Here is a 25,061-nt window from a genome sequence, read left to right as displayed (position 1 = left end):
GGAAGGTACCAGAAGTTAGTGATAAGTTGAAGAGGTGGGTTAGGGATGGGATAAGTGTGGTGAGGAGGTGGGATGGGATGGGGTCAAGCGCACAGGTTGTGAGGTGCGATTTGGAGAAGAGGCGATTAAGCTCCTCTTCAGTGATGTTGGAGAGAGGGGTTATGGGGTTTGGGCATTGGTCTGGTATACAAAGGGGTTGAGGTGGTTGGGCAATAAAGACTTGCCGTGTTTGGTCTATCTTGTTTTTGAAGTGTGCGGCAAAGTCCTCGGCAGAGATTAGGGAAGTCGGAGGTGGCAGTGGTGGGCGGAGGAGAGAGTTAAAAGTATTGAACAGCTGTTTGGGGTTGTGGGATAAGGAAGATACAAGGGATGTAAAGAAGGCCTGTTTAGCAGAGGTGAGAGCTGATTTGAATGCATGTGTTGCTTGTTTGAGTGCAGTGAAGTCGTCTTGCAAATGTGTTTTCTTCCAGCGCCGTTCTGCAATTCTGGATGCTTGCCGAAGCTTTTTAGTGGTGTTATTGTGCCAGGGTTGTCTATTGGTTCGTCGCACTCTGTTATGCATGACGGGCGACTGAGTCGATGGCTGATGCAAGAGTGGCATTGTAGAAACTAGTTGCAGTGTCGTGGAGTGAAGCTATGGAGGACAGTGGTAGAATAGAGTCAGAGAGTGTGTGTGTGTGTGTGTCTAGATGTGCAAGGTTTCTGCGGGGGTGCGCATGCTGCTGGACGTGGGTGACAGGTGAGGAGGACAGGGATGAGAAAGTGAGTAGATGGTGGTCAGATAAAGGGAGAGGGGAGGTGGTGAAGTTAGAAAGAGAGCAGAGGCGGGTGAAGACCAGGTCTAATGTATGTCCATCTGTGTGGGTGGCTGAGGAGGACCACTTAGTAAGTCCAAAGGATGAAGTAAGGGACAGGAGTTTAGAGGCTGCCGACTGGTGGGTGTCAATGGGGATGTTGAAGGTGATCACCCATGATGATGGTTGAAATGTCAGCAGAGAGAAAGTGAAGGAGCCAGGTAGAGAATTGGTCAATAATGGAAGTGGTCGGGCCTGGAGGTCGGTATATGACAGCCACTTGGAGGTTGAAGGGAGAATAGATGCGGATGGAGTGGACTTTAAAAGAGGGGAGGACAAGGGAGGGAAGAGGTGGGATTGGGCTGAAGGTGCAGTTGGAAGAAAGGAGAAGGCCCACTCCTCCGCCATGTCTGTTGCCAGGGCAAGGAGTGTGGGAATGTGGGTAAAGTGGAGGCTGCCGTAACTTAGCGCAGCAGCGGAGGCGGTGTCGGAGGGTGTCAGCCATGTTTCGGTGAGGCCAAGGAACTGGAAGGAAAAGTTGCGAGAGGTAAAGAGGTCATGAATCGCATGGAGTTTATTGCAGACGGAGCGGGCATTCCAGAGTGATCCAGAGAGTGGGAGCAGGGTGGTGGTTGTCAGGGGCACGGATTTGAGGTGGGAAAGATTTCTGGTGTTTGTGTTGGTTTGGGAACGATAGAAGGGGGTAGTAATGGGAGGTATGAGCTGTGGGGGTCGAGGGTTGGGAGATATGTCGCCACAATGAGGAGAAGCAGAGAGAGGGAGAGCATGTGGGAGAAGGAGGGTGGGTGGCTTGTTTTGTATTTTATTAGGCGAGCTCTGAGGTTGAGGAGCAGGTCAGCTGAGGAGGCCAGGTGGGGAGGCAAGAGGGAAGGAGAGATTACTATTTGGTTAGCGGGTGCTGGGGTTTGTGGATAGCGAAGGAGAGTGAGGATTAAAGGAGCCAAAACAGTTAGTGTATGTCGTCATGGTAAGAGTAATTTTGAAGGCAAAAGAAATTTAGTACATTTAAATGTGGCGTTTAGTCGTACCTTCTGGTCACTTCAGGCTCATTTCGGGCATTATTTCAGATATTATCCTTAGACTACATCCTGATGATTACCTAATCAGAGCCCCACATGAAACCCCCCCCCACAGACCACCCTGTAGCACAAACATATATTAACTAAAAACTGCACATAAAGATTAAACAACCACAAGACTGAATTCATCACCCAAGGTATCAATATAATCATTAAAACAGTGCCGACCTGACACTGTAGGTTACTGTGCACAATCCTGCTGACAGGTTCCCTTAAAACAAAAATAACTTTTCAGAGTTTGTGATTATTTTTTTTTTTCTTTTAAAGCCAAAGGCAGCAAGTTCATCTGTGCCAGCTCCAGCACCATCCCAGCCTGCCAGCACTGCTTCTGGCATCCCTCCATCACCACCCTTGACATCATACACACCTATTTCTCGAACCAATGCCCTCTCTCTCCCTTATCCCAATCCGAACATCCCTATACCTAGTCCAATGCCTACAGAGCTCCCCATCAATGCTGTTCCTAAGGCTGTTCCTAAACCTGAAGAGAAATCTGAAAGCCCTGAGGAATCAGTGAGCCCAACTTCAACTGAGTGCAGGTAAGTGTATTTCTCTGGCCTTTCGTGCTCATCACTTAATTGCTTGGTGACTTTCTGCTAGCATAATCTAAAGGTGGTCATACACACTGGACTTATGTAAGCCTAAAGTGCCGATTTCACTATGACCTTTCAACCATCTCTTAAGCTATGGGACAGAATGATGAGACATGTTGAATGTCAGCATACCCAACCCTTTGTTCTAACTTTAGACAATGTCTGGCAGCGGCACCTTTCACCCCATTTGGAATACATGAATGTGTGAGAAGCTTGTTGGTAAATCAAGTGTTGGACAAACTGCTTGTGAATGTCTGTGGTCATCTTTATTTTTATCTCGTACACATAAGGCCCTGTTCACATCTGTTTTTATGGTTTCTTTTTATAATGATTTGTATCCACTAGTGAATCTTTCATATCATATGTCACATGAGTACAGTCATGGCCAAAAGTTTAGAGAATGACACAAATATTATATTTTTACATGATCTGCTGCCCACTGGTTTTTATGTGTTTGTCAGATGTTTTTATCACATACAGAAATATAATTACAATCATATTATGAGTAACAAAAGGTTATATTGACAGTTAGAATGAGTTAATGCAGCAAGTCAATATTTGCAGTGTTGACCCTTCTTCTTCAGGACCTCAGCAATTTTCCCTGGCATACTCTCAATCAACATCTGGATCAAGTCCTGACTGATAGCAGTCCATTCTTGCAAAATCAATGGTTTTATTTTGTCTGAATTTGAAGGTTTTTGTTTGTCCACCTGTCTCTTGATGATTGACCACAAGTTCTCAATGGGATTAAGATCTGGGGAGTTTCCAGACCATGGTCCCAAAATCTCTGTTTTGTTCCCTGAGCCATTTAGTTATCACCTTTGCTTTATGGCAAGGTGCTCCATCATGTTGAAAAAGGCATTGTTGATCGCCAAACTGCTCTTGGACGGTTGGGAGAAGTTGCTCTTGGAGGACTTTCTGGTACCATTCTTTATTCATGGCTGTGTTTTTAGGCAAGACTGAGAGAGAGCCCATTCCCTTGGCTGAGAAGCAACCCCACACATGAATGGTTTCAGGATGCTTGACAGTTGGCATGAGACAAGACTGGTGGTAGCGTTCACCTGGTCTTCTCCGAATAAGCCGTTTTCCACATGTCCCAAACAATCGAAAAGGGGATTCATCAGAGAAAATGACTTTACCCCAGTCCTCAGCAGTCCACTCCCTGTACCTCTTGCAGAATATCAGTCTGTCCATGATGTTTTTTCTGGAGAGAAGTGGCTTCTTTGCTGCCCTCCTTGAGACCAGGCCTTGCTCCAAGAGTCTCCGCCTCACAGTGCGTGAAAATGCACTCACACCTGCCTGCTGCCATTCCTGAGCAAGCTCTGCACTGCTGGTAGCCCGATCCCACAGCTGAAACACTTTTAAGAGACAGTCCTGGCGCTTGCTGGTCTTTCTTGGGCGCCCTGGAGCCTTTTTGGCAACAAGGGAACCTCTCTCCTTGAAGTTCTTGATGATGCGATAGATTGTTGACTGAGGTGCAATCTTTCTAGCTGCGATACTCATCCCTGTTAGGCCATTTTTGTGCAGTGCAATGATGACTGCACGTGTTTCTTTAGAGATAACCACGGTTAACAGAAGAGAAACAATGATGCCAAGCACCAGCCTCCTTTTAAAGTGTCCAGTGGTGTTATTCTTACTTAATCATGACAGATTGATCTCCAGCCCTGTCCTCATCAACACCCACACCTGTGTTAATTGAGCAATCACTGAAACGATGTTAGCTGGTCCTTTTAAGGCAGGGCTGCAATGATGTTGAAATGTGTTTTGGGGGATAAAGTTAATTTTCTAGGCAAATATTGACTTTGCAAGTAATTGCTGTTAAGCTGATCACTCTTTATAACATTCTGGAGTATATGCAAATTGCCATTAGAAAAAATGAAGCAGTAGACTTTGTAAAAATTAATATTTGTGTCATTCTCTAAACTTTTGGCCATGACTGTACTGTCATGCCTGTAGAGTCGGTAAGCCAATTCTCCCAACTCCTCAGTTTCCCTGTCTCCACAGCACTGGTCACTACTGAGCATGTACGTAAAATGCAGCACAGATTAATCTCAAGTAAAAGCCAAGATTCTTAGATCAGGAATAGACATTTATAGGACATTTCATAACTTTCCCAAAGTCTTACAAAAACTTTTACAGCACATCGCGCATTGTACTACTGTACCCATATTTATTATATATTTTAGGAGTCGGTCCATTTTATGCCAACTCCACCAAAATGGACATCAACTCCGACTCCACAGCCCTGTGTGCAACACAGACTTCTGAATGAGGCCTAGTAATGACCCTCAGTGCCTCTTTAGTGTAATAATGCCCGAGTTGGGCACAAAAGGACATGCTCCCCAACTTTTCAGGACTCGGAGAGGGATATGTATTGAGGCACTTGGTTTAGAAAACTCATGGCCTCCATAGCGCAGGGTTCCCCAACTCCAGTCCTCAAGACCCACCAACAGATCATGTTTTCAGGATTTCTTTAGTATTGCCCAGGTGATAATTGCATCACCTGTACAATACAAGGGAAATCCTGAAAACATGACCTGCTGGTGGGCCTTGAGGACTGGAGTTGGGGAGCCCTGCCATAGAGTATGGTGCACCTAATATGCCCACACACAGTATGGTGTCCACATATTATTACAACTTATGACTGCACCACGTACGCCATACCCACACAGTTTGAAATCCAACAAAGCTTCCAATTTAGATTGATGTCTACCACAGCCCCCTATAGAATATGATGGTCTTCACACAGCACCCATAGGGCATGATGGTCCAGCACGGCCTCACTACTGAGCATGTACATAAAGTGCAGCACAGATTAATCTCAACTAAAAGCCAAGATCCTTAGGTCAGCAACAGAACAGACATTTATAGGACATTTCATAACTTTCCCAAATTCTTAGGAAAACCTTTACTGCACATCCTGTATTGTACTGCTGGTACATTTTATACCGACTCCACAGCCCTGCGTACTATGCACCCTGTTAATTGGCTTTGTTGTAATCAATTCAGTGTAACTATATATATATATATATATGTTTTTTGTTTTTTTTTACTTTAGCATACCCAGTGATTCTTCTAGACCTTCCCTATTTGAAGATGCCACAAGCGCACTGGGTGGGTTTAATGTTTGTTTTTTTTGTTGTATGTAATGAAAAAGTAGGAGAGGGAAGCAAGATTTTTCCTGTCCTCACTGCATTTCTTGTAAAGCTGCTTAAAGGGAACCTGTCAGCTTGGAAATGCTGTGCAATCTATCAGCATGTTATAGAGCAGGAATAGCTGAACAGATTGATATATAGTTTGTGGGAGAAGTTTCACTTGAATTTTATGCTATGAAATCCCTGCTGCTTCTGCACAGCCAGGTCCAGTGGGCGGTCCTACTCAGTTACTGACTGCCCTCTGCACACTTGGACAAGGAAGCGTTCAATGACTGAGTAGGACTGCCCACTGGACCTGGCTCCGCAGAAGTAGCAGGGATTTCATAGCATAAAATATAAAGTAAGGCTACTTCAGTTTGGCAACTTCTCTTACATTAAAATAAGTCCCAAGTTTCATTACTGGTTTTGGTCAGCGTCTTGTTTGATCCAAGTTTCATCTTGAATGGATGTTTATTCTGTCATATAGTTCATGAAAAAAGTGACCGTAAACAGATGCCATTAGAGCGCTGTCTGATTTTTTTTTTTTTTTTTTTTTTTTTTTTTTTTTTCTTTCACGAATCCATAGACATGGATTTTGCAAGTTTTGTCTGACACTCGGATCAATGTAGGATAACTCTCCGCACTATTGTGCTGACCGCTCAATCTGAGGAAAAATTTGATATGATTACAGCCCCTTATCTGTTATAGGTACAAGGGCTAATTATGAAAAGAAGTATAGCACTTATGTATAAGGCCGGGGGCACACTTGCGATTGTGGTGCGAGAAACTCTCGCATCAATACCCGGCACTACCGCTGGCACTCGGGACCGGAGTGTGCGCCTGCATAGAAATGCAGCTGCATACTAGGGCCGGAGTGCTGGCGGCAGTGCCGGGTATTGATGCGAGAAACTAGCGTAAGGCCATGTACCCACGTATGCAGAAAATTCCAGACTGAAAACCGGACTCCTTCCCAGAAAACACGTGTTTTTTGCGCAGAAACCGTACGTTTTTAAGCGTTTTTTCCAGAACGTCCCCAGTCTCATAGAAAATAGTTAGACATGCGTTTTTTTCCACGAAATTAATGAGCATGGTGCGTTTTTTACCACGATGTGTTTTTTCGTGGAAAAAAATGCATCAATATGCACAAAAAGTGCGGAATTCATTAAAATGAATGGGATGCTTCTTGTAAGCGGTTTTTCCGCAATACCACCAGAATCTCCTGTTCTATGTACTGCTGTTTTGCAGTATATAGTTAAAACCTCGATCTCCTATGAAGTCCACCCTTTGCGGGGTGTGTGTATATGTGTATAATGTGATTATACTACAAAGTCCTGCACTCTAAATGCATTTCACTTTGAAAGGCGTGGTTACAGTAATAAAAGCTTGTTAAATGTGAATGCTTCAATTGAATTGGACGATCACATGATTTGCTCCTATGTTTCCTCTTTTTAAATTTGGGAAAAATGCATCAGTTTAAAAAAAAAAAAAAAAAAGTTCCAAGAATTATTTTTGAGTTATCTTGGGGAGCGCATTATATTAAAAACACTGTCTATGTACGTTTTTCCCTGTAGAAGTATAACTTCTTTTATCCCCTTTTATTTTTGTTTTTTTTTCCCTCCGCTTCTTCCAAGAGCCATAACTGTTATTTTTCCCATCAGTATAGCTATATGAGCCATGTGAGGGCTTGTTTTTGGTAGGACGAGTTGGACTTTTGAATGGCACTATTGATTTTACCATATAGTATACTGGAAAACAGTAAAACAAAATAATCCGCAATTCCACCATTGTGTTTTGTTTTTTTTTTTTTATTTACTGTTTTATTTTCCATGACTTTGCAATATGATTCTTCAGGTCAGTACGAGTATGCAGATAACAAACATGTATAGTTTTATTTTTTATTTAAGTGGTGAAAAAGATTCCCAAATGTGGGAAAAAAATTTTTTTATTTTTTTTGCATTTGTCACCATGTTCCAAGACCCGTAGCATCTCCATTTTTCGGGATCTGGGGCTGGATGATGGCTTATTTTTTTCCCCCCCGAGTGTATGTTTTTTTGCTCCAGTAAGGCAGCCTATCATGTTGTCACGTATCCTGTAATCTGTACTGCTGATTCAGTTTTACCGTCCACTGATCACTTCAGTGACTAAAGAAAATTTGGTTCACAAGTTCATTGAGCTCGATCTTCTCATGTTTGTGAGCCTATCATGTACTTTACCTGCAGACTAAAGCCCCCGTTACACACTGCGATATCGCTAGCAATATCGCTGTAAAGTCACCGATTTTGTGATGTAGCAGCGATATCGCTACATGTGATACTTACTTCCAACCGGCTCCCCCGCTGATTATCACTGGTCGCGCGAGAAGGTCCTGGATCATTTCTCGTCGGGCGCTTCCTGTGGCGCCGAAGAGCGACGTGTGGACGCGGGCGAGAGGATGTCAGGATCGCCTCGTCTGACAGGTAAGTAGCGACCCCCGACCACTGCTATGTCGCTGGTGAGATCTGCCTGTGTGGCAGCTCACTAGCGACCACTTAGCGATGCACCAGCGATCCATATCGTTGTCGGGATCACTGGTGCATCGCTAAGTGTAACGGTACCCTAAGCCTGTGTCTGCAGGTAAATGGTGTTGCTGGACATGATGGGCTCCCTTTACTTAACCCCTTCCCGACATGCGCCGTACATATGCCGAGCTGTCTTCCCACAAACCGCAGTATATGTACTGCACCGCTGTCGTTTGGGCTCACAGTGAGCGCAGTGGCGATCAGGTGCGAGTGTCAGCTCTGTCACCCTGCAGCAAAGCCTGTGATCTGTGCTAGCATTGAAGCATCCCAGGGTTATCACCATGTAAAGTGGTAAGAATTGGCCTGGTCAGGAAAGTGAAAACAGGATTTGGGCTGAATGGGTTTTTTCGCCAACAAAGTTAATCCAATAGATCTTGGAAAAATAATTTCCACAGTTGGATGTGTTTAATAAAATGTCCCTGTGCTGAGATAATCTTAAGAATGTGCCCCTGCTGTGTACTGTGTAATGGCTGTGTCTGACCGTGCAGGGGCATGGTCTGATCATACCACAGCTCCTGGGCAGGGGAGGAAGCAAAAGAGAGTATACAGACAGGACTGCATAGGGTCACAGCTGATTGAAGTACATCATTGCATAAAACAGGCAGTGAAACGTTTACCTCACAAAGAAACGGCTGCAATCTTTCAGCACAGGAACGTTTTTTAACCCATCCAATTGTGGAACTCCTTTTTTATTATAAGATCTATTAACCCCTTAATGACCGGAGCTTTTTCCGGTGTTCTGCTCCTTCTTCGCAGAGCCAACTTTTTTATTTTTCCGTCAATATGGCCATGCGAGGGCTTTTTTTTTTTTTTTTGTGGGACGAGTTGTACTTTTGAACGACTCTATTGGTTTTACCATGTAGTCTACTTGAAAACGGGAAACAAAAATTCCAAGTGCGGTGAAATTGCAAAGAAAGTTTGGCATTTTTTGCTAGGTTCATTAAAAAAATTCCAAAAGTTTGCTTAAAAAAAATTGTGCCATTTTCCGATGCCCGTAGCGTCTCCATTTTTCGTGATCTTAGATTGGGAGATGGCTTATTTGCTTGCCGGGCTGATGTTTTATTGATGCCACTTTTGTACAGATACGTTCTTTTGATCGTGCAATATTGCATTTTAATGCAATGTCACAGCAACCAAAAGAAGGAATTCTGGCTTTTCGATTTTTTTTTTTTTTAATTTTGAATGGGGCGAAAGGGGGGTGATTTAAACGTTTATTAAACGTTTATTTTTTTTTCATATTTTTAAAGACTTTTTTTAAACTTTTGGCATAGGAGGCTAGAAGCTGCCACAACTTGATCGGCTCTGCTACATAGAGGCAATGCTCAGATCGCCTCTATGTAGCAGAATGACAGCATTGCTATGAGCGTCGACCACAGGGTGGCGCTCATAGCAATTTGGCATCAACAACCATAGAGGTCTCAATGAGACCTCTGGTTGTTATGCTGATGCATCGATGACCCGGGGGTCAGCGGTGTGCGTATTTCCAGCCGATGGCCAGAAGCGCGCATTAAATGTAGTCTACATTGGGGGACACAGCTCCCTTCCTTGATTGTCCATTTAAATGGACAGTTATGTTTCTTGTCGTAATTCTTGTCTCTTCTCTTCATTTTACCCTTGCACCTTGTCTTTTCTCCTACTGCTTTGTCATAAAATTGAGGGCGCCTACTCCAGCAGGCAGGGTGTAGTGTGCTGAGGAGGAGCCAGTTTTATTAAATTGCCGTAATAGTGCCAGCCTCCAGGTGGCAGCAGCCTATACCAAGCTTCTATGTCGCCCGATAAGATAAACGAGCAAGATGCAGGCTCAGGGTGTGAGCCCGCATCAAAGGCAGGGACATGTAATATGTAAATAGAAGTCGTGATATCATGAAAGGGTTAAAAAAAAATTAGTTTTTTTTTAACGAAACTATGTATCAGCTCCACAACATGCTGCCTGTAGCATTTTCATGGTGACCATTGAGTCTGGGGATGTCACATTTTGGTCACACCCTTCTGACTAAAACGTATAGACTTTATTCTCCCCCTATGATTGTCATTTACTGTATGTGATATTCAGTTTCTGCTTTGTGACCCAATTATGGTGAGAACATTGAAAAGAGGAAAAAAATCTCTGGAAATAGGTATATGCGTATGGCATGTAGGATAAACACTCCAATATTTAGTGCCTCTCTCCTGAGCCATAGTATATGAAAATGGTGTCAGTGTGCCCAACTTGTCACGCCTTTCAGTGTTCTCTTATATAATGCAAATAAAGCCATTTTAGGCAGTAATGTAAATCGTCTCCTAGGACAATTACTAACTTACATGCCCCAAATAGTTGGCTGTAATCGGTGAAATGTTATTACGGACGCTGTGAATGTATGCCAAAAAAGGGTTTTTATCCTAAGAATATGGCCACGGTCACACGGTCAGTATTTGGTCAGTATTTTACCTCAGTATCTGTAAGCCAAATCCAGGAGTGGGTGGTAAATCCAGAAGTGGTGACGGGTTTCTGTTACACTCTTCCTCTGACTCTCCCACTCCTGGTTTTGGCTTACAGATACTGAGGTAAAATACTGACCAAGTACTGATAGTGTACACGTGGCCTACTGGTGATATTTATGCTTTACTAACGGTCTAGTAGAAAGCTGTGAGGATTCCTGCTGTCCACTGCCTCATGTCATTCTCCTTGTTCCAGTAACTGGTCAGTCATATGAGAATATGGTGTCCGAGATCATGTCCATGGGCTACGAGCGAGAACAAGTGATTGCGGCCCTCAGAGCTAGCTTCAATAACCCTGACAGGGCAGTGGAGTACCTCCTCATGGTAAGCATGGCCTCTTCTTTTTCCATCCTTACACTGCATGAAAGAAAGAGCTTTTCTAAAAATTGAAAGAAATGTGCCCGTTCATTTTACCCTTGCACCTTGTCCGACTCCCTTTTTACATTCCTTGGCCAATATGTGAGATTTGTTATGAGGGGACAGTTTTGTTGAAGGCTGCGTTACTGACATTTATGCTAAAGTTTGGTAAAATTGTTTCTTCAGTTTTTATTTACATCATGCCCTTACTGCTGTAAAAATTGCCATTTTTTTTTTTTTTTAAAGCCTTTGAACTATTTGGCTAGCTAACCACACCCAGTTGCCTACTTTCCCACCACAAAAGTGACACAAAATTACAAACAAGTATTTTTTTTTTTTTTGCAAAAAAAAGCAACATTTTCATCTGTGTTTTACACCATCAAGGCTTTTCCTCCAGTTTTCTAAATTTCCTCCATTCTCTATCCTGTGGGCCCAATTCATTTGTGATTTTGTTTTTTTCGTCAGTTTTCTTTTTTTGTCTTGTATTAACTGAAATTTAATTTCTTTCTTGCAGAATCCAACATGTTTTTTGTTATTGGTTTTTGTTTGGCCATCAAAAAGCATATATCTCCATAACAGTGGATAAACTACAATAATGAATTGGGGACCATTATGTCAGGAAAGGAGTTTTCTCATCTCCGTAAATGGGTATTGTCTGATAGTTCTTGTAAATACAAGCTAGGCAGCAGAACATGCGCGGTGCTTACTAGCTCATGTCTGTTGAGCTTGTAAGCACGGTTTTTTAGCTGACCAGGATCGCTCGAGCGCACTATTGCCTTGTAAGCGATTGTCCGGTCTAAAACTACATGTCTGCAGTAGCTCTGACTGAAGACTTGGGAATCCTATCATTGCGTGCACTGAGAGGATTCTCCAGTACCGGCAGCAGGGGTTCATGTGACCATAAGTATAGGATTTGCATACTTCTGGCCACATTCCAACGAGACTGTACACTTGCATTGAGTGAGGCTGGATACAGTCTAGCTGGCACATGACAGCTTGTATGCAAATTACATACTTGTGGTCACAGTCCCGCTGCTCCCAGCACCGGTACCGGAGAAACCTCACTGCATACGGTGCCTGTAGTGTGAGGATTCACAAGTCTGCAGTCACACAACTTGTACTTTTAGACTGTACAACTCCTTTAATGGGATTGTGGATCAAAACTGACCTCATTACGCCCTTTAAAAATGACCCAATATGATATCAAAAGTGTAAGTTATCCATTGTTCCATTGTTTCTTTTTCCCATTTCAGGGAATTCCAGGTGATCGAGAAGGTCAAGCAGTTGCTGACCCGCCGCAGGCAGTCAGTAGTGTTCCTACTCAGCCTCTCCCCACAGTAGCTGGGGCTGGGGCAGGTGCAACTTCTACTACTACTCCTTCCACACCTTCTGCTGGAGGTAAGATTTGGCTATATACAGTATCATTCACTGGAAACAGTAAGTTGCATCATAAAATGTGTATTGTATGAATGCTACTTTCTATATTGATTGCTTTGGGAAAAGAGGGTTTGCATGTTCCTAACCTACAAAATTCACTCAGCCAAGTTCTACTAACTGCATTTCTCTGTGGCATTGGATGTGCAATGTATGTACAATATTTATTTATTTTATTTCTAGGAAATCCCCTTGATTTCTTGCAGAATCAGCCTCAGTTTCAGCAGATGAGGCAAATTATTCAGCAGAATCCCTCTTTATTACCGGCACTTCTCCAGCAGATAGGACGGGAAAATCCCTCATTACTGCAGGTATATTCTTTTTTTGACATTGAGCATTCATGGCATTTCACCTAGTTGGGTATTTCTTCCTTGCGATCTTTACGGCATAGGCTTGGCAAGATGTGCAGATTCATTTAATCTTCTTCAATAACAGCAGATTAGTCAACATCAGGAACAGTTCATTCAGATGTTAAATGATCCAGTCCCAGAATCGGGTGGACAGGGCGGAGGAAGAGGAGGTGGTGGAGGAGGAGGAGGAGTAGCAGCTGAGGCTGGAAGTGGGCATATGAATTACATTCAAGTCACACCTCAGGAAAAAGAAGCTATAGAAAGGGTAAGTAAAGGATATCTCATTATATACTCTTAAACAGAACCTAAACATGGTGTCTGATCTGCAGCTAAATGATCCAATTCCATATACTTTATTTGATTTGTTTATATACCTGCTCTTTCTCGGTCTAGGAGTCCTGTAGAGGAGGTCCTACTCTGTGATTGACCGTCTTCCCTGTACAAATGCACATAAAGATAGCGGTCAGTCATGAACTAGAGCTGCCTACATGACTTTGAATGTCAGAGCAGGGATTATAATACTAAAGCTCTAACCACAAAACTAAAAACCATTCTGCTCCTCACCATCTTCACATTACACATCTTTTGATTTAAAAAGACACAGTAGCTTGTGAGAATCAGACACCTAACATACATTAAAAAGACTTGTGCCAGCAGATACTTTGAGACATGTTGGGTTGAGAGTGCCATGAGGGAATGGTCTACATGGGATCCATTTGAGATGATCTTTTGGTGTTTTTTTTTTTTTTTTTTCTTTTATTACCCTGCTCATGTTTTTGGAATTAACTTCAAGCCATTGTAGTAAAATTCACAAGTAAAATAAAAGCTTAGCATGACTGCTGAGCTCTGAAGGTGGTGTCTGCAATTTTTCATTTCTCAATTTTCAAGAAGACGAACAAGTTGGATGTAGAACAAAACATGGAAATCTTTTTATAGGTTGTAGGCTACACTGACATTTTGGCTGCGTCACAGGTTCAGCGGCCAAAACCATTGACTAGCATGTCTCAGTATCCCAGAAAAATCCAACGGGGGTTTTTGTGATTTTCTTGTTGTGGTACCCGGGATGTCAGTGTGACTCCATTCAAATACAATGTTCCAGCTGCACACTGCTGGAGACACTCAGCTTAAGAGAGGTTCTCTGTTTTAGACATCCAGTTATAAACTTTTTCTGAGTCCCTACTTCTCAACCTTCTCCCCAGCAGTCTGCTCCCTACCGATATGAAATATATCTGGTATGGAGAAGTGCTGACTTCAATGGGAATCTGTCACCAGGTTTTTGCCAGGGTTGTGGAGTCCGTAAGCCAAATTTCCAACTCCTCAATTTTCTTTGACTCTGGCTCCGTAGCACTGCCTCACTACTGAGCATGTACATAAAGTGCAGCACAGATTCCTCTCGCCTAAAAGCCGAGATCAGGAACAGAACAGACATTTATAGGACATTTCATAACTTTCCCAAAGTCTTATGAAAACATTTACAGCACATCCTGCATTGTACTACTGTGCTCAATTTATTGTATATTTTGAGTCATTCCATTTTATACCGGCTTTGACTCCCAACTGCACCAAAATAGACTCCACAACACTGTTTTTGCTATGTAAAGATACTTTCAGATTTGCGTTCGGAGGCGCAGGGCTGCCGCTAAGCTCCGCCCCCAGCCGTGCCTCCTCCGGTCAGCTCCTCCTCTGATCGCATGACACTGCATGCGATCAGCATACCCTATAGTTAGCGTTAGGTACGCTGGTCATGCGCTGGTACACTTTTGCTGGCACTTGCTCCTTTTTGGCTCCGCCAAGCGCACAAACGCGCCGTCGCTTTTTTGTGCACTCGGCGCAGCGCCAAAAGGGCACAAGCGCCGGCGAAAGTGTACCAGCGCACGACCAGCGTACCCAACGCTAACTATAGGGTACGCTGATCACGTGCAGTGTCGTGATCAGAGGAGGAGCTAACTGGAGGAGGCACGGCCGGGGGCGTAGCTTAGCGGCGGTCCTGCACTGCGTCTCCAATTGCAAATCTGAGAGCACCATAATGTAGGAGCAGAGACCCTGATTAGTGATGTCTCTTACTAGGCGGTGTGTACTGAAAGGGCAAATATCAGTCTTTTATCAGCAGTAAGTTATCACTAGAGGACTATTGGCCTCATGCACCCTAGTCAAACCTCTCCCCCAGCACTGATTAGCAGCTCTCACTATAGAATGTGCACAGAATGCTGTGGTGTGGGTGAGTTATACACAGCTCAATCTGCTGTGCTCAGTAAACAGTGATGCATTGTTTAAATTTCATGCACTTAGCGGCTGCAGCGGACCCGTCCAACCGTTGCATCCGTTTGTTGCGAAACGGAAGCTGATCCATTTATTCACATTTTGGCGGTTTGCAACTGATGTCAAACAACTGAAGTGTGAAACAGGCCTAAATGGTTGCACATAATGCTGGGGTTTGGTTCTGCACCCCATTAGATTGTATTCACAGGTTTGAAGCTGACCTTCTTTTTGTTTCTCCTTTCCAGCTAAAAGCACTAGGATTTCCTGAAGGACTTGTGGTACAGGCTTATTTTGCATGTGAAAAGAATGAAAATCTTGCGGCCAACTTTCTCCTACAGCAGAACTTTGATGACGATTGAAAAGAAGAGACTGTATTTTTTATCTCACTTCACACCAGTGCATTACACTAACTTTGCTCACTGGATTTACTGGGATGATTTGGGCTCATATCCACAATATTTGGTGTATGGTAGTCAAGGGTGGGGTGGGTTAGGGAAATCTCAGACAAGCTAGGACATAAAGCATCAGTCTGCTTTAATTGAGCAGTTCAGCGTGTATTATGGTAAAGCTAAAAGAAAGCGAATTACAACCAAAATCCAGCTTCAGCAGGCATTTATTCCCTTCTGAAAAAAATCTACTAACTTCTAGATGCAATTTCTTCTTCACTAGTATTCATAGATCCAGAAATTTAGTGTAATGCCCTGCTTTCCATTTTTCCATCTAACATTGCTATAGCAAATAGCCTGTGCTACCTGGAGATCTTGTTTTGGTTTTTTTTTGTTTGTTTTTTTTTTTATTAATTTTTCCCGGTAACACTGGATTTTGACCTTAAGGAAATTTGTGAGATGTAAATGCCAAAATAAAAATAGGTGATTATCTGCTGCTTCATCGAGTAATTAAAATGACAGTGCACAGGAGCCTGGTAAATGCTGTGAACGTTAATTATTTTGAAGCTGTTTCTTTCCATTAAATCACATTTGCTGATATTTAAGGAGAACCCCGATCAATAAGTGTGAAGTGGGCACTTTCTGTTCTGACTTAGAAAACAGTATGCACACAGGAGGTTTACTTTTCTGTTTTTTCTTGCCGTTTAGGGAATTGAAAACCAATAGCTTTCTAATTGCTCGTTAACTTCAATTTTACATTGCAGTAAAGGTTTTAAAAACAATTTGCATGTTTTTTTTGTTTTCTTTTTAGTTTTTGTTGATACCCACTTGGTGTGTTAAGTAACATATCCAACCCTTCCCCCAGTAACTACTTGTTTTCCATGTCGGCTGAGAATGTGCAATCCCTCCTCTATACCTGTCTGGCAAATTTTAACCTATACTTATCCTAGACCTTTTGTAAACGAGTCAACTATCATTACAAGCTACGTACTGCAAGGCAAATAGCAAGATTTATTATATTTTTTTTTCTTTATTTTTTGCACTCTATTCTTAGTTTCATCCCCCATCCCATATTGAATTAACAAGTCCTTCTGCTTGGAAGAAGCTGGCATGACAGGGCTTGAGAGGGTCAACACATCCTCTGTTCTTTTCAGAGAAGGCATGACATAATTGAATTGTAAGAATATCTGTGTTTGTACTGCTTATACATTGGGCAAATGGACAGATGAACAATCAGTGGAAACAAAAGTATAACCCCCCAAAAAAATGCACAAAACATTAAAATTTCTCCTTGTATAGTGTTTGCTGCTTATTTATTGATTGCAGTGTATTTTGTGTGATTGTGTAGATGGCTGAGTCAAGGTTCATGCAAACTGGGGTCTTACGACAATGGCCATACATTTGTCTAGTGCAGTGTTTCGGAAACTCCAGTCCTCAGAGCCCCTAACACCATGTTTTCAGGATTTCCTTAGTATTGCACAGGTGATGGAATTATTATCAAGGCATTAGAAATGGCCACAGGTTCTCACTGTGTAATACTAAGGAAATCCTGAAAATGTGTTGCAGGGACCATGAGGACAGAGTTGGGAAACGCTGGTCTAGTAGAAGCATCGTTTTCCTATATGTACATTGTTGCATATTAGATGTCTGTCTTTTCTTTGGGAGTTTATGTCCTGAAGACCTGCAGCACATTATAGTAACAGCATTAACACCTTACTGGCATGGTACGGTATAGTACATCCGATGGCAGTAGCCGCCGCTTTGATGTGGTCTCCGGCGGTGAGCCCACCTCAAAGCCGGGACATGTGAGCTGTCCGCCGCTGTTAGTTAAATGCCGCTGTCAAATGCTGGCAGCGGCATTTAACAAGCGCTTCTGGCCAGAAATGCGCTCACCGGTGACCGGCGTCGGGTGACTGTGGGTCACCGGTGTGTCGGTATGACAACAAGGGGTCTCCCGGTGGTCAGCGCTCATAAGAAGTCTGTAATTCTACATAGAGGCGATCTGAGCATTGCCTTTATGTAGCAGAGCCGATCGGGCTATGGCAGCTTCTAGACTCCCATGAAGACTATTGAAGCATGCCAAAAGTTAAAGAAAAATAATTTTAAAAATATAAAAGTTTAAATCACCCCTCTTTTGCCCCATTCAAAATAAAACAGTTAAAAAAAAAAAACACATTTGGTATCGCAGAGTTCAGAATCGCTCGATCTATCAATAAAAAAAAAAAAACCTGATAAACGGCGTAGCGAGATTAACGCCAGAATTGTTTTCTTGGTTGCCATGACATTGTATTAAAATGCAATAACGGGTGACCAAAAGATTGTATCTGCACCAACATGGTATCAGTAAAAAGTCAGCTTGGCACGCAAAAAATAAGCCCTCACCCAACCCGAGATCATGAAAAATGGAGATGCTATGGGGTTTAAGCAAAGTTTGGAATTTTTTTCACCACTTAGATAACACAACCTAGACATGTTTGGTGTTTATGAACTCGTACGGACCTGGAGAATCATAATGGCAAGTCAGTTTTAGCATTTAGTGAACCTAGCAAAAAAAAACTCAAGCAAAAAACAAGTGTGGGATTGCACTTTTTTTTGCAATTTCACCGCACTTGGAATTTTTTTCCCATTTTCTAGTACATGACACTGTAAAACCAATGGTGTCGTTCAAAAGTACAACTCGTCCTGCAAAAAAGAAGCCCTCACATGGCCATATTGACCGAAAAATGTTAGGGCCATTGGAAGGAGGAGTGAAAAACAAATGCAAAACTGAAAAAAGCTCCGTCATGAATGGGATTTTACCACAGTTACATCACCACATTGGGTAAAAAAAATACTTGTAAATTGAGAATTTCAAGCTCCAGCATGTCTGTTTATAGATTTCACTCTCCGCAAACTGAAATCTGAGACAATTCGGATTATAGATAATTTAGTGACAAAACGTATAATTGGTGGAGGAAGGTTGAACTTTATAGACCAAGGTCTTTTTTTCAACCTATGTACTAAAAGTTCTGAAAAAAATGCACCAAAATCTGCTTGATTGAATGTGGTTTTTGCCGCTGTGAAATTTTCTGTGGAATATCTTCAGCTACTCGGTCCTGTGTGCACAAACCCTTAGAAATTCACTTATGACTACTATGTTTTCACATTTGTCATTAAAACACTCATTCATGCACAAAAAAGCTAAATTCAATATAGGAAAATATTTTGTTCAAGGCCTCTCAGCCTGCACACCGGTGGGAGTTTGCTTGTCCTACTTTGAATAGAAGACTATCTGTTGGGTGAGTAAACCGGAATCTGGAAGATCAACTAGAGGGACACTTCTATTAAACCAAGGGAGAGTTTCGTGCCTCTGCTGCAAATTCCATGTTCGAGTGAGAACAAAGCACAAGAGATTTATCAAGCTGATTTGGCCTGGCCCATGACACTTTCTAAAACCTGTACACCTTTTCCAGAATGTGGTAGATGGTATTATCCATGGTAGCCCAAAAATATAATGAAGTCTGAATTCGCAGTCCATGTCTCCTATCCCACGATCTGTTGGAGTGTGTGAATGTGGCCTAAAGCAGTCCTATACACCAGCTGATAACTAGTCTAGATTTCATTTTGATGCACAGACACCAAGATGCTCCACTTTTATTTAGATCAGTGTTTCCCAAACCCCATTCTCACAGCCCCCAAGAGAGATTTTCAGGATTTCCGTAATATTGCGCAGGTGAGAGAACGTGTCAGTTTCTAATGCCTTAATAATTCCATCAACCTGTTCACCACTAAGGAAATCCTGAAGTGTTGGAGTCCTTGAGGACTGGAGTTTGGGAGACACTGATATAGAAACATGTAGCCTCTGCTCCACTACTTGGATGACTCCTTCCCAGTTGCTAGATTCTTCTGTGTAAAATATAAACCGCCTGTGCTCCCCGGCGCTGTTCTAGTATTGTTGGTGCTAGGTTTCTTGGGGGTCTGCGCCTTCTTTATGGCTAGTGAGCACTGCAGCTACTTTTGGGCAAAACTACTACCTAGAACAAGTGAGGGCTGCTGCTCCTCCCTTTCCGGTTGTCCGTTGCGTCCTGCATAAGCTGATGGGTTGCAGGGATCATGTGACAGAACTGCTGTTTATATTTTATGTGGGAGAATATAAGAATTGAGGTTACATAGTAACACAGTTATTAAGGTTGAAGGAAGACTTTAAGTCCATCTAGTTCAACCCATATCCTATCCTAACTTGCCGTAACATGTTGATCCAGCGGAAGGCAAAAAAAAAACCCATGTGGCAAACAGTAAGCTTCACATTGGGGAAAAAAATTCCTTCCCGACTCCACATACGGCAATCAGACTAGCTCCCTGGATCAACGCAATGTTAAGGAAACTAGTGTATATACCCTGTAATATACTTTTCAAGAAAGGCATCCAGTCCCTTCTTAAATTTTATTAGGGAATCACATTACAACAACATATGGCAGAGTTCCATAGTCTCACTGCTCTTAGAGTAAAGAATCTGCGTCTGTGATTATGCTTAAACCTTTCCTCCAGACGTAGAGGATACCCCTTGTCCCGTCACATGTCTAAGAGTAAAAAGATCATTAGAAAGGTCTTTGTATTGTCCCCGCATATATTTATACATTGTAATAACATCACCCCTAAGCCTTCGATTTTCCAAACTAACCCCAAGTGTAATAACCTGTCTTGGTATTGCAGACCCCCTAGTTCCCTAATAACCTTGATCGCTCTTCTCTGCACCAGCTTCATTTCAGCTATATCTTTCTTATACACCAGAGAGCAGAACTGTACACAGTATTGTAAGTGTGGTCGCACTAGTGACATATAGAGGTAAAATTATGTTCTCCTCATGAGCATCTATGCCTCTTTTAATGCATCCCATTATTTTATTTGCCTTTGTAGCAGCTGCCTGACACTGGCCACTAAATGTGAGTTTGTCATCCACCCATACACCCAGGTCTTTTTCAGTGACTGTTTTGCCCAGTGTTTTACAATTAAGCACATAATTATGCATCTTGTTCGTTCTACCCAAGTGCATGACCTTACATATATCCCCATTAAAGCTCATTTGCCATTTATCAGCCCAAGCTTCTAGTTTACATAAATCCTCCTGTAATATAAAATTGTCTTCTGTATTGATTACCCTGCATAGTTTACTGTCCTCTGCAAATATGGAAATTCTACTCTCTATGCCCCCTACAAGGTCATTAATAAATATGTTAAAAAGCGGGCCCAAAACTGACCCCTGTGGTACCCCACTGCTAACTGTGACCCAGTCCGAGTGTGCTCCTTTAATAACCACCCTTTGTTTCCTATCCCTGAGCCAGCTCTTAACCCACCTACACATATTTTCCCCTAGCCCCATTGTTCTCATTTTATGTATCAACCTTTTGTGTGGCACCGTATCAAAAGCTTTTGAAAAGTCCATGTACACCACGTCCACTGCATTCCCTTGGTCCAGTCCGGAACTTACCTCTTCATAAAAGCTTATCAGATTAGTCTGACAGGAACGGTCCCTTGTAAACCCATGTTGATATTGGGTCATGAGGTTTTATTCGGACTCGCATGACAGCACCACGAGAGAGGGGATCCGCCCTTCAGGAACAGGAAACCTACAGATACAAAAGGGTGGCATCTCTCCCACGCATCAGTTGGTTTCCTGTTCCTGAGGGGACGGGATCCCAGGCCGGCCGGTACAGGTAGCGAGGGGGTCTCCTACCTCGGCCTGGTGCGGAGCTCCTGGAGGATGCCACGGTGGCCCAGGATGGGTGGCACGGTGGTGGCGTATACAGCAGGGAGTGGCGTCCGGAGGAGGTCCGTCTCCATATGTGGTAGCTGACGCCGGTAAGTATGCCCCCGGGGGCTCCCAACTCCGGCGGCGCGATCGCGGTGGTTGGGGGGGGGCGGCGTGGCTGCAGGGCGCTGAGGCCGGGGAGCGCTCCATAGTGGAGCGCCCGGGCGTCCCGGGCGACTTCCGGTCACGTCGGAGTCGTGGTGATGTCAGGGGGTGGGGCCTGGGGGCGTTTCCGGGTCGGCGGCGCCACTGCGCAGGCGCGGGGACCCAAGATGGCGTCCATAGGGAGGACGCCGATAAGCGCCGGTTCTCCTACCCAGAGCGGCGCCAGCTGGGGAGGGAGGCCCTATGGGGGGGGGAGGACGCGGCAGGAGGAAAATCTGTCCGGAGGAGGAGGGGTATATAGGCAGGACCCTAGATGGGTGCCTTGCCTTGGCCACATTATTGCGTGCAGTAATGGAGAGCGATCAGCAGCGGCAGCAGCAGCAAAAGTAACGGCAGCAACAGCGACAATCTTCACTGCCGACACTGGATGACCTTAGGCAGGTCAAAGAGAAGAAGAAAGAGTCCCGTGACAGTAAGGAGCGTCCGGGACGAAGTGACCAATCCAGTCATAAAGGCTCCTCTAGGCGGACAGGAGCATCGACTGAGAAAAATCCCCCTCATTCTCCGGTACTTGATTGTGGCACTGGTAAGTGATATTCGTGAATGTTAACTCAGTGACGGGGCCTCCTTCTGTGTTTTATTCTAGGGGAAGAAAGCTACGAGAAAAACCAAACACAGGGAATGCGCACTCTGTGCTTGCCTGTTACCAGACTCATTCCCCAAAAGGTTGTGTCCCCCCTGTATCCAGCAGACAGTGGCAGAGGAGTCGCCCGCAGTAGCGGCGTGTTTAAGGGATATAGTCAGGGCAGAGATGAAGGAAATCCTAAAATCCCTGTCCCAACCAGAAAGTTTAAGGGGCGAGGACTCGGTGGAGTCGGATTCCTCGACAGAGTGGAGGAGATGTAAGGACTCCCATGTTTCATCTCCCTCGTCCTCAGAAGAAGAGGACTCTGGTCGGTTTTGCCTGCTGCTTGACCGAGTAGACAAATTATTAAAAGCAGTCAGAGTGACAATGGAGGTGGAGGAGCCGAAGCCTCAATTATCCATGCAGGATATCATGTTCGGGGGGCTGGAGCAGAGGAAGCGTAGAGTCTTCCCACTAAACAAAAAGATTCAGGATCTGATCCGCAGAGAGTGGAAAAAGCCAGATAAAAGAGGGTCGCTACCACCAGCCCTCAAGCGGAGATATCCCTTTGACGATTCAACAATAAATAATAGGGACAAGGCCCCCAAATTAGATGCAGCTATTGCGAAGGCATCAAAGAGATCCTCACTACCCTTTGAGGACATGGGGTCCCTTAAAGATCCTCTAGACAGGAAGGCAGATACCTTCCTTAAAAATACCTGGGAGATGGCAGCCGGTTCCTTAAGACCAGCAGTAGCATCAACATGCACGGCCAGGTCCATGATGGTCTGGTTGGACCAGTTAGAGTCGCAGTTAAAACAAGGAACATCTAGACAGGCAATCCTTGGGGCCCTACCAATAATCCAGGATGGCGCAGCCTTCCTAGCAGATGCCTCGGCTGATGCAGTCAGAATGGCCGCCAGGGCAGCAGGACTCTCTAATGCGGCTCGGAGAGCCCTGTGGCTAAAGTGCTGGCCGGGAGATATTCAGTCCAGGGTGAAACTCTGTACTATCCCGTGTGAGGGGGAATATTTATTCGGAGCAGTCCTGGACGAACTGCTGGAGAAGGCCGGGGATGATAAGAAAAAATTCCCAAATCTTTGGTCCGCATCTTACTGACGTCCATTTAATAGGAGATTTGGTCAAGGGAGAAGGTGCAACCCTTCACCTAATAGAGACCGTCCCAGATGGGATGATAGAAGGAGAAGAGGTATGGGCTTCATGTTCAGGCGTCGTCGAGAGAACGAAAAAGACAGAACCAATGACTAGCAATTCCCGTGGGGGGTAGACTGTCATCCTTCCTCCCAGCATGGTTACAGGTCTCCAATAGTGACTGGGTGCGGAATGTGATATCCACCGGGCTCAGGTTGGAGCTTACTCAAGTCCCACGGGATACCTTTAAACCAACACCCTTAAGATCTTCACCCCTCGAACAAGCGGCTTTAGAAGCAGAGGTCTTGAACCTGTGCAGGAAAAACGTCCTGATAGAGGTTCCAGAATCTGAGAGAGGAAGAAGTTTCTACTCTCCCTTATTCCTAATCCAAAAACCGGATAAAACCTTTAGAACGATTATTAATTTGCGTTTCCTTAATGAATTTTTGGTTAATTGCACCTTTAAAATGGAGTCCATCAATTCAGCAATAAAAATGCTGCTTGAAGGGTGTTTTATGGCAGTCGTGGACTTGAAAGACGCGTACTATCATGTGCCTATCCATGCAGATTTCCAGCAGTTCCTGAGAGTGGCGGTATCAATAGACGGTATAATCCGTCATTATCAATATAGAGCCCTTCCCTTTGGTCTCTCGGCAGCGCCCCGGGTATTTACAAAAATAGTGGCCGAAGTTATGGCTCATTTATGGGAAGTTGACATCTTAATTGTCCCATACTTAGATGATTTTTTGATTGTGGGAAATTCAGTGGGCCATTGTCTATCTCAGATAGAAAAAGCTAAGTCCAGATTAGAGAACCTCGGATGGATAATAAATTACGAGAAATCCCGTTTTCAGCCCTTAAGGGTCCAGAAGTTTCTAGGCTTGCTGTTAAATTCAGAAACTCAGCAGTGTCTGTTACCAGTACATAAATTACAGCAGATACAGCAGCAGGTTCTTCGGGCAAACGATAAACCCTCCATGACCCTCAGGCAGGCCATGTCCCTGTTAGGCTCCCTAACCTCATGTATCCCAGCGGTCAAGTGGGCACAATTCCATACTAGGGCCCTTCAGAAAGACGTCCTGGTTAATAGCAGGACCTTTGAGGGCTCCTTGCAGGGTCAAGTAGTGCTAAGCCCCTCAACTATTACATCTCTTAGGTGGTGGCTCGATGATGGAAATTTAGCCTCGGGGGTGCCCTGGGTGATGCAGATAACCCGCGTAATAACCACAGACGCTAGTCCTTGGGGTTGGGGGCCCATATGGGGGACATAGTGGTACAGGGACAGTGGGACTCCGATGCTGAGACCTCATCTAACCAGAGGGAGCTGCTGGCGATTGAGTTGGCCGTTAAAAAACTCATTATGTATCTACAGGGTCATCATGTGAGGATACTCTCGGACATCCAGGTAGCGGTAGCCTATGTCAACCACCAAGGTGGAACCCGCTCCAACGCCCTGATGCGGATAACGAAACGTCTCCTTCAAATAGCCGAGAAAAATTTTCTATCTTTAACTGCACTCCACATCAGGGGAAAAGACAACATGAAGGCAGACTTTCTAAGCCGCAGGGCCCTAAAGCAGGGAGAATGGGCTTTAAACTCAGACATCTACAACCAGATTGTCTGCAAATGGGGTCAACCGGAGGTGGACCTCTTTGCCACCAAAGAAAACAGGAAGGAAAAAACTTTCTGCTCCCTAAATCCCAGGGAAAATCCACTGGCTGTGGACGCCCTCCTAATAAAATGGGACTTCTCGCTGGCTTATGCTTTTCCGCCTTTGAACCTTCTACCTCTGGTAGTGAGGAAGATCAGGGAAGACGGGGCAAGGGTCATATTGATTGCCCCCTTCTGGCCCAGAAGGACCTGGTTTGCATGGTTGAGGACCATGTCAGTAAGCGATCCCTGGGTACTGCCGAACCTTCCAGATCTCCTCTACCAGGGGCCAGTCAAC

General features: G+C 44.2%; 1 protein-coding gene across 2 annotated transcripts in view; it reads left to right on the top strand.

Annotated features, from left to right (window-relative positions):
* The window catches only part of RAD23B (RAD23 homolog B, nucleotide excision repair protein), a 30,090-nt gene extending 13,346 nt beyond the window's left edge, over positions 1-16,744 (top strand). The window contains exons 4-10 of one of the 2 annotated variants that reach the window (XM_073542656.1): positions 2,162-2,433; positions 5,546-5,601; positions 10,854-10,981; positions 12,268-12,412; positions 12,632-12,759; positions 12,887-13,063; positions 15,303-16,744. In XM_073542656.1, the coding sequence (XP_073398757.1) occupies positions 2,162-2,433; positions 5,546-5,601; positions 10,854-10,981; positions 12,268-12,412; positions 12,632-12,759; positions 12,887-13,063; positions 15,303-15,416 (1,020 nt within the window). In that variant the 3' untranslated portion in view covers positions 15,417-16,744. Of the gene's footprint in view, positions 1-2,161; positions 2,434-5,545; positions 5,602-10,853; positions 10,982-12,267; positions 12,413-12,631; positions 12,760-12,883; positions 13,064-15,302 lie in introns of both variants that reach the window. The other variant, XM_073542655.1, reaches the window with a different exon arrangement.
* The last annotated feature ends 8,317 nt before the right edge of the window (positions 16,745-25,061 follow it).

This window comes from Dendrobates tinctorius, unplaced genomic scaffold (assembly GCF_039654945.1).
Source record: "Dendrobates tinctorius isolate UK_male_01 unplaced genomic scaffold, ASM3965494v1 ptg000128l, whole genome shotgun sequence".
NCBI classification, from domain to species: Eukaryota; Metazoa; Chordata; class Amphibia; order Anura; family Dendrobatidae; genus Dendrobates; species Dendrobates tinctorius.
This window is presented reverse-complemented; position numbering and strand designations above follow the sequence as displayed.